At 47.4% G+C, this 10000-nt stretch overlaps 2 protein-coding genes across 2 annotated transcripts in view; one reads left to right on the forward strand and one right to left on the reverse strand.

Annotated features, from left to right (window-relative positions):
* mnat1 (MNAT1 component of CDK activating kinase) overlaps window positions 1-6494 on the forward strand; it is an 11487-nt gene extending 4993 nt beyond the window's left edge. The window contains exons 7-8 of the mRNA XM_072676731.1: window positions 167-288; window positions 5827-6494. Coding sequence (XP_072532832.1) covers window positions 167-288; window positions 5827-5947 — 243 coding nt within the window. The 3' untranslated portion in view covers window positions 5948-6494. The remainder of the gene's footprint in view (window positions 1-166; window positions 289-5826) is intronic.
* Window positions 6495-6637: 143 nt separating this feature from the next.
* Window positions 6638-10000, reverse strand: part of trmt5 (tRNA methyltransferase 5) — a 3830-nt gene continuing 467 nt past the window's right edge. The window contains exons 2-6 of the mRNA XM_072677274.1: window positions 8926-9554; window positions 8329-8453; window positions 7544-7996; window positions 6906-7098; window positions 6638-6777 (exon numbers count right to left, since the gene is read on the reverse strand). Of these exons, the coding sequence (XP_072533375.1) occupies window positions 6728-6777; window positions 6906-7098; window positions 7544-7996; window positions 8329-8453; window positions 8926-9554 (1450 nt within the window). The 3' untranslated portion in view covers window positions 6638-6727. The remainder of the gene's footprint in view (window positions 6778-6905; window positions 7099-7543; window positions 7997-8328; window positions 8454-8925; window positions 9555-10000) is intronic.

A 10000-nucleotide genomic window follows, 5' to 3' on the forward strand; every position in this document is an offset into this window, starting at 1 on the left:
ACGAACACACACACACACACACTCATGAAACACACCCTGTTAGGGTGTTCAGCGAGCTGTCTGGAGAAAGGCCTGTATAACGGGAGAATTGGTGGGTTATGTTGCTATGGCAACACGAGAAGATGATCAAAAGTTTAACTTTTTTAACTCTCTCTCTCTCTCTCAGGGTCAGACAGTGTCTCTCGCCCCAGTGGCCCGTGTTGAGGAGGTGCTGTATAAGTATCAGCCGATTCACATAGAGACGTATGGACCCCCCGTACCTGACCTGGAGCAGCTGGACAGGCTGGGGTAATGCTCCATTCCACACACCCGCTCACCCAACACTCGCGCGCACACACACCCGCTCACCCAACACTCGCGCGCGCGCACACACACACCCGCTCACCCAACACTCTTGCGCACACACACACACCCGCTCACCCAACACTCTTGCGCGCACACACACACCCGCTCACCCAACACTCTTGCGCGCACACACACACCCGCTCACCCAACACTCTTGCGCACACACACACCCGCTCACCCAACACTCTTGCGAGTGCACACACACCCGCTCTCCCAACACTCTCGCGCGTGCACACACACCCGCTCTCCCAACACTCTCGCGCGTGCACACACCCGCTCTCCCATCACTCTCGCGCACACACACACGCTCTCCCAACACTCTCGCGCACACACACACACGCTCTCCCAACACTCTCGCGCGCGCACACACACCCGGTCACCCAACACTCACGCGCGCGCGCGCACACACACTCGGTCACCCAACACTCGCGCGCGTGCGCACACACACCCAGTCACCCAACACTCACGCGCGCGTGCGCACACACCCGGTCACCCAACACTCACGCGCGCGCACACACACACACACACACACACGGTCACCCAACACTCACGCGCGCGCACACACACCCGCTCTCCCAACACTCTCGCACACACACACACACACACACGCTCACCCAACACTTTGGCTAGTGTTGGGAAAGTGCGAGTGCTGGGCAGGCAAACACTGCCCACAACACAAGCCCCCAAAATTCTTTCAACACTCACACACATTCTCCTCACACTCTGACTCGGACAATACACACACTCGACCAACACACACCCCACCAGACGTTTGTGCCTGACCGACACTCGTGCTCACCCAACAGAGCTGTAGACTAAAGCCCTGATTGTGCGTTTAGGACAGAATTCTTACTGACTTCAGCAGGTGTGTGTGTGTGTGTGTGTGTGTGTGTGTGTGTGTGTGTTTTCTAACAGCTATGATTAGAGCAAGGGTAGAGTAGAGTAAGTCTCTCTCTTTGTGACAGAGATTAATGATCTTCTCTTATTTAGACAAATAAACCACATTTCCCATGGTGCACCCTGCTCTGAGGGTAAACAGGAAGTGAACTGACATTTCTGCCATGTTTGCAGTTTTGTGCTTTAGTTCTCACACACACACACACACACACACACACACACACCTGCTGCGGCAGACTGTGATGTGGTTTGAGGGAGAGAGACGCTACAAAAACAAGAACAGTTCGGTTTCAATTTCACTTTTGAATTTTTAATGATTAAAATATTATTTATAAAATCTCTCAGTAAAAACGCTGAAGGTAAATAAACACCTTTTATTAATTAACACCAATTAATTAAGGAATACAATCATTACTAATTATCACTAAAAGAGAGAAAATCACTGGAACAATTCTGTAAACATTAAAAAAGTAACTGAATTATTAAAATACAATTATTCTATAAATAACCGTAACCTGCAAAATCTGGAAAACTGTTGGATTTATTATTTTTTTTTTTAAAAGTTGCTTTCATTCTGTTGATGGAAGAGAATGTGTGTGTGTGTGTGTGTGTGTGTGTGTGTGTGTGTGTGTGTGTGTGTGTGTGTGTGTGTGTGTGTGTGTGTGAGAGAGAGAGAGAGAAACACGTGTATTTTAAACAGAGCTGTTTGTCTTGGTTAGATATTCATTTGACAGCTAGACCTTAGAGAGTGTGTGTGAGTGTGAGGGGGGCTGACGGTAGAGTTCTTGGTGATTTATGTTGGACCGGTTTGTGTTGTTGGACGGTCGTCTATATCCACTCCCCTTAACCCCTGGGGTACACACACACACACACACACACACACACACACACACACACACACACACAGAAACACACACTTCTCTCTCTCTCTCTCTAAGTTCTGTACCTGTGTAAATAAAGTTTGGGTTGGGCGCTTTATTAAAGACAGCTGTGTGTGTGTGTGTGTGTGTGTGAGAGTGTGAGAGAGAGAGAGAGAGAGAGAGAGTCAATGGAGGGTGGAGGAATTTGAAAGGTTTATTCAGCAGCCCCCTTTTCACCCATAACACAGCGAGCCTTTTAACATGCGCTTTAAAACACACACACACACACACACACACACACAGTCAGGGGAGGGGACGAGACCGCTGGAGAGAACAGAGGTGTTTTGAGCTGCTTTATTTATCATATTAGACAAAAATATTTCTAATGAGAACCTGGCGAAAAAAATCAACTTAAAAATGAAGCTTTTCCATTATTTTAGTTTATTTACTGAGTTTAACAGACTGTAAACAGCTGGACCCGGCACTCGTTGTGCACGCCCTGTCCTCAGTAACCCTGTCCTCTGTTCAGTAAGTGACGGTCAGTGAGTGTATGTGGACTTGGGCCAGGGGTGCCCTAACTTTTGCATGCCACTGTATGAACTGTGCCGTCCTCTGAGCGTGAGCGCGGTCCAGCTTCTCCTGCTGGAGATTTGAGGTTGTGCTTAGTTCCAGAGAGGCCGACGTTTAGATGTGGAGTCCACAGCTGTGAGCAGGTGTAGGTGACGTTGCCATGGAAACGGGAGATGGCGACTATTTGTGCCCATTCTGTCTCAGGCTCTCTCACGCTTTCACTCTCTCGCTTTTCTGCTCTCTCTCTCTCTCTCTCTCTCTCCCCTTCCCGCTGGTGGCCTGGCAACTGCCCACTGTCCATCTCTCATCACCACAGTGGTTTCTTGACCAGGGAAACCCACTGCCATACAGGAAGTCATGAAATGCACAGACAGGAAGTGATCTCTCAACAAATGGGAGAGGGAGGAAGAGAGAGAGGTGGATAGAGTGAGGGTGAGAGGGCGAGATGGGGAGAGTGAGGGTGAGAGGGCGAGATGGGGAGAGTGAGGGTGAGAGGGCGAGATGGGGAGAGTGAGGGTGAGAGGGCGAGATGGGGAGAGTGAGGGTGAGAGGGCGAGATGGGGAGAGTGAGGGTGAGAGGGCGAGATGGGTAGGGCGAGGGCGAGAGGGGGCAGTAAAGACTGTATTTAATGAAGGAGTTAAATCAGAGGTTTGAATTGATTGTTTGTGTGTGTGTGTGTGTGTGTGTGTGTCCACATTCTTTCCACATTCAAACACACACACACTCGCAGGCGTGTGCGGTTTGACAGGCAGCTCAGAGTGTGTTTATGAATCCTCCTCCTCCTCCGCTCTGTTTTCCTTTCCCTTCTTCCCACTGAGACCCTGACGCCATAAATCTGCACCACACACACACACACACACACACACACACACACACACACACACACACACTCCACATTACTCAGAGATTGTCTTGTTCATCATACTCTCGTCTCAGTCTCACACACACTGTTTAACGGACCCTCTGTCCGTCCTTTCCTCTCTCTGTCCGTCTCATTGCAAATCAAGCAGTCAGCAATCCAAACTACAGATTGAGAAGTAGTTTGTACCAGCCAGTACCCAAATACTCAAACACTCCATTTTGCAAATACAGCAATATTCAAATCTTGTAATACTGTATTTAAATATTTAGCTGTTCAAATATAACTACTCAAATATAACTACTCAAATACAACAGTACTCAAATACTCAGCTGTTCAAATACTCAGCTGTTCAAATACAACAGTACTCAAATATAACAATACTCAAATATTTAGCTGTTCAAATATAACTACTCAAATACAACAGTACTCAAATACGCAGCTGTTCAAATATAACTACTCAAATACAACAGTACTCAAATACTCAGCTGTTCAAATATTCATCTGTTCAAATATAACTACTCAAATACTCAGCTGTTCAAATACTCAGCTGTTCAAATACAACAGTACTCAAATATAACAATACTCTAACTACTCAAATACTCAGCTGTTCAAATACAACAGTACTCAAATATAACAATACTCTAACTACTCAAATACTCAGCTGTTCAAATACAACAGTACTCAAATATAACAATACTCAAATATTTAGCTGTTCAAATATAACTACTCAAATACAACAGTACTCAAATACGCAGCTGTTCAAATATAACTACTCAAATACAACAGTACTCAAATACTCAGCTGTTCAAATATTCATCTGTTCAAATATAACTACTCAAATACTCAGCTGTTCAAATACTCAGCTGTTCAAATACAACAGTACTCAAATATAACAATACTCTAACTACTCAAATACTCAGCTGTTCAAATACAACAGTACTCAAATATAACAATACTCAAATATTTAGCTGTTCAAATATAACTACTCAAATACAACAGTACTCAAATACGCAGCTGTTCAAATATAACTACTCAAATACAACAGTACTCAAATACTCAGCTGTTCAAATATTCATCTGTTCAAATATAACTACTCAAATACTCAGCTGTTCAAATACTCAGCTGTTCAAATACAACAGTACTCAAATATAACAATACTCTAACTACTCAAATACTCAGCTGTTCAAATACAACAGTACACAAATACTCAGTTGTTCGAATCTAACTATTTAAATACTCAGCTTTTCAAATACTTCAGTACTTCATTAAATGCTTGAATTCCATGAATCACCTCAGCATGTCCGTAAACAGCTCCTGTTCGGTCAGCGGCAGAGCAGCTCTCTCTCTCTTGTTCTACATCATCTCTGTCGCGCAAAACAAACTTGAAATTCTCTGTTTTTTTTTCTCCATAATGTGAATCTGGCCGTTGGTCTTTATATTGAGTCAGAATTTCATGATGAACGGACCAATAGAAATGCTCTGAAATGACCTGGAATCAGATCTTTTTACATTGACTTCCGTTGAAAGTTCTGAAGGTTTTCTCCTCCTCCTGAAAAGCTGCTGATTTGCGCGACAGCGGCGATCTGTGAAAACAGTAAAGATGAAGCACATCTGCAAACACTTACACACTCGCGCGCACACACACTCTCTCACACACACACTTCTAATACCTTAATGCAGAGTGACCTGCCACTCAAACTGTGTGCGCGCACAGGTCTGGGGGGGGGGGGTTTAAATTCCCAGGCAGTTCTGATTGTGTGTGTGTGTGTGTGTGTGTGTGTGTGTGTGTGTGTGTGTGTGTGTGTGTGGTACTGCACTACTTCATCAACAGTTCATCCATCCTTCACACACACACACACACACACTCACATACCATTATCAGTTATCATTAGTGAGCCTGAGGAGCAGGGCGATGGACGACGGTAGATGCTGCTTAGCACGTTCTCAAGGGTACTAGACAGCAGTTTGTCCCCTTTTACTGCAGTAACAGCCTCTGCTCTTCTGGGAAGGCAGGAACATTGCTGTGAGGAAGACTAATTGCATTTAGCCACACATGAGGGGGGCTTTATAGCCCTCTATTCCACTCCCCTCGATGTTAGATGACCTTAGGTGACCTCATTTGCTCACGGCTGCTCCAGAGTGTCCCTTTCTATTGGTCAATGGTCTTCTGTGAAGCATGGTGCAGGGTGCACTCTTTAGAACGTCCACCACAGCAACGGTCATTTTTAATCTTAGCTCGTTGTGGATTTTAATTAACTCTCTCTCTCTTTCTCTATCTCTCTCACTCTCAGGTATCTGAATCATGTAAGAATGGCGACGCCGCAGGACTTGGCGGGTGGTTACACATCTGGACTGGCCTGCCACCGAGCACTACAGGACGCTTTCAGTGGGCTCTTTCCATCATTAACATAACACACACACACACACACACTCTCACATGCATCAGGAGGGTAGTGCACAGATTTCGGTGTTCCCTGTTCAGCCTGGACAGTCTGACACCTGAAGTTTGCTTCTTTAGACCTCCTCGAGTCTCTAACTGACCTGCTTATGTGCTTTCTGACCAGCACCATCATTCCAGAGAACACAGCTCTTCCACTGCTCCTCAATGCTGGGGGGCTTTATACCCCTCTAGTCCATGCCTGGCATTATTAGGCAGCATGGAGCCAATAGGTTCATGATGTTGATCTGCTCCAGAGAGTCCTATTCTATTGGCAGTACTTCTTCTCTACAGGGACTAGACAAGCTGTGTGTGCATTTGCACATCTGTGTCAGCAATGGGTGCAGCTTAAGTAACTGAATGCATTCAATAGAAGGAGTGTCCATAAATATTTGGACATGTAGAGCCAGTCTGCAGTCCAGTCCAGGTTGAGTGACATACGGATGCACCCTGTGTGGTTAAATTCTGAGTGTTTTTGTGATCTTTTGTAAATGTTTGGCTTAAATAAATGACTAAAAACCAGCTGAAGCTCTTTTTTTGTTTTTGGCAGAATCCAAATTTTAATCTGATGTAAAAGAATAAAGTTACTTGTTTAATGACCTTCAAATAGAAGGGTTCATCTGCAGTCACAAATACAGATCCAAGCAAACAGAGCTGAAACACGGTGAGGGGAAATCTGAGCTTTATTATAAAACAATATTAAAACGTAAATTAAAAAACAAAACAAAAAAAAACTTTGGTCCATCCAGGTCAGTCTATTCAGCTTCCTCACATTTCTGCCTCTTTGGGGACGGCTCTGAGAAATCTGGAGGACGAGAGAGAGAAAGAGAGAGGCAGAACTGTTAGTGTGGCTGATGTTGCTCTGTCTGTAGATTATGTGTCCAAAAGTATCCAGACAGCTCTTCCTGCTTGGCTTTGAATGAGTGCCTTTACCTTTGTCCGCCAAGCTGTACAGCACTTCGGTGGGCAGGGTGAAGCTCACGCACATCATCTCTTTATTGGGCGCTACGTTCCGAACCATGTGCACCGTGGAGCGCCCCTGCAGGGAAACCCCTAAAGCAGCCTCGGCCCGCTCCAGCACGTCCTTCTGAGGGTCGTCCTCCTTCGAGAAGCCATAACAGTGCACCTGCGACACAGGTTAACCGTCTTATTATGCACTTATGTAATAAGAGCTATTTGGAACACAGCCCTTCATAACATTATGGCGATTTTGAACACAGCCATATGTTATAATATGGCCATTTTTAACAGTTTTATCCCCTGTGTGATATTTGAGCTATTTGGAACACAGCCGCCTATGTAAAATGATGGACATTTTGAACACAGCCCTACATATGATTATTTGGAACACAGCCTTTTATGATATTGAGGCTATGTAGGCCTATGTAATGAGAGCCATAGTTGTACATACGCTCTCTGTGACAGTTGTGTTTGAGATTATGAGACTGTTTTATTATGGCTAGTTCAAACACAGCCCTGTTTAATATTAATGTTATTTGGAACACAGCCCTGTTTAATATTAGGGCTATTTGGAACACAGCCCTACCATAAACCACAATAGAACTGTGTACCTGCGGCAGGTTCGACCCACAGGAATTCCCCCTGTCCGGCTCCTGTCCCAGCAAGCCTCTGAAGGCATCCAGAAATTCCAGCGCCAGAGCCGGGAGGTTCATGATCACGTGAATCCCGGCCGAGCCCTTCATCAGCTCCGGCAGCCGCTCTCGCAACGGACCCCTGATGAACTCCCGGCCGTCCAGGTTGAAGGTGGTGACCTTCGCCTCGACCTTGTTGAGCTTGGTGTTCTGCTGAAGCCAGCGGTAGGACTCGGGGTTGAGGTCATTGGCGAAAACCCTGCACCCCCTCCGGGCCGCCGGCACGGAAAACGGCCCAACACCGGCGAAAACGTCAAAGACTGCGTCCTCCCGGCGGAGCAGAGACACGACCCGCTCGTGCTCCGTGCTGAGCCGCGGGTTCCAGTACACTCGCGCAAAGTCAAACTCGTACACCACGCCGTTCTCCTTCACCTGCAGCCGGGAAAGAAAGGGTTAATAATGAGAACGGAACAGCGAGGAAGAGCTGCTGGTTAACTGTCGGCCTCAGGGAAGGTCACGGGTTCGATTCCTGCTGATGCCACAGCCATCTGTCAGTGGCCTGGAGTCCCAGAGACCCTCAGTCCACATGCTTCTGTACCTTCCCATGCTGCTTCTGGATCTCAGGTGTGTACAGCTGTCCATTAGAGGGCGCTAAGAGTAGGATTTGGATAGTTGGACCCAAAATGTGGACCATCTACAAAGCCCTGGAGCTCGGTTTGAGAACCGCAGCTTTACCCTGTGCTACACATTGGTTCGGTTCTCACCTTGGCCACCATGTTGCTCTCTCCTGCCAGCACCTCCATCTGGAAGTTTCTGTAAGTGGAGTCGATGGTGTTGGTCTTGTTGACCACGCAGGTAACACCTGGGTTCTTATCAATGATCACCTGACCTGCAGACACAACCATGCACACTTATTATTATGAAAAAAAAGGTTCTCCGAGGGTTCTTTAGTATGGTTCTGAATAGAGTTCCTTTAAAAAGGGTTCTAGAGAACCTTTATTATCAAAAGGTAGGTTCAGATCTTCAGTTTTAGCACCGGAGATTTGCAGCTAATGTGGCTAGCAAGTAATGGCAGCGTATGTACACCAGTTAGCGCTGTGCAAACCAAAATAAACCTGCTGATTGACTTGTTACAGTGCTGTTGTTGCTTAGCAACAGACACACAGTTCAGAAGCAGCATTCAAAAAAAGTCAGGAAGTTTGAACCCAGTTTTGCTGTTTGTGCAATGCTAATCGGTGTACAAACCTTAGACATGCCTTTGTTGACTACATTTTGGGGTGTGGTGGGGTGTGCTGGGGGGGGGGGTAAACATAAAAACCCCATTATAAACAGCCCCTCCTGGAGAGTGTTCTTCATCTCACCGATGAGGTTCCTGTAGGGCAGCTGGTGCTCTCTGAGGTTCATGTGAGCGATGTGTCCCACTCTGCTGAAGCCCGAGGTCACGTCCTGACCCTCGGGCAACACGGCCCGCAGCACTTCCTCACTCTTCAGGTTCTCGTAGGTCAGCGTGAGATCGTAGTGCTGTAGCTCAGGCTTCACGCCGAAGGCTTTGAGCGCGCGGGCCTCCTCCTGGCTGAAGTCCTCAGCTGACGACACGCTCTGAGGGTCCAGCAGGAGCAGCCGGTGCTCTTTGCCGTCGCTGTCCGTCGTTTTCTGGTGGTCCTCTATGACCCGTTTGAGCCCGGGCCTCTGCAGGGCCACTTTCTTCAGGCTTTTGACCACTTTGTTGATGACCGTGGTCGGGATGCGGATGGCTGGGATGTTGATGGTTTGGGTGAAAGCTTCCCGGTCCAGCTCGGTCATCCCTCGCACTGCAGGAGGGGGTGTGTAAAGGCCAGGGTCTGCTGCAGGAGGCTGGGGGTCGGCCATGATGTCCTTGTGCGCATGGAAAGCGAGGGAAAGGTCTGGAATCTGAACGCTGGTTGAGAAACGTCGAAAAGCTCCCCGACAGTAGTGAACATCCACGAGAGTCAGCAGCCTGCGGACACTCCTGCAGGGAGGAGACACAACGAGACACAATGAGGGAACCAGCTAATCTCACAGGTGGGGGGGACGGTACTAACCAGGGACCACCTTCCGCCGATCCCACTGGTGGTGGTTGGGGGGTCTGTACTAACCAGGGACCACCCTCAGCCGATCCCACTGGTGGGGGGGACTGTACTAACCAGAGACCCCCCCTCAGCCGATCCCACCGGTGGTGGGGGGGGACTGTATTTGTAAAAGGGGTCAATGTTCTCTGGCTATGTAACCACATGCCAAGGTACATACTCTTGCTGTCGCTGTCATTCAAAAATCTTGTATCTCCAAAACAGCAGCAGCTTTACAGAAGGTTCAAAGGAAGTCAATGTGAGAAGATTAGACTGGAGCGTTTCTACTGATCGGTCCATCATGAACCGATGGGATTCAGTATGAAGAACATCTGAGATCCAGATTCAC

The sequence above is a fragment of the Salminus brasiliensis genome, chromosome 4, assembly GCF_030463535.1.
Source record: "Salminus brasiliensis chromosome 4, fSalBra1.hap2, whole genome shotgun sequence".
Classification (NCBI taxonomy): domain Eukaryota; kingdom Metazoa; phylum Chordata; class Actinopteri; order Characiformes; family Bryconidae; genus Salminus; species Salminus brasiliensis.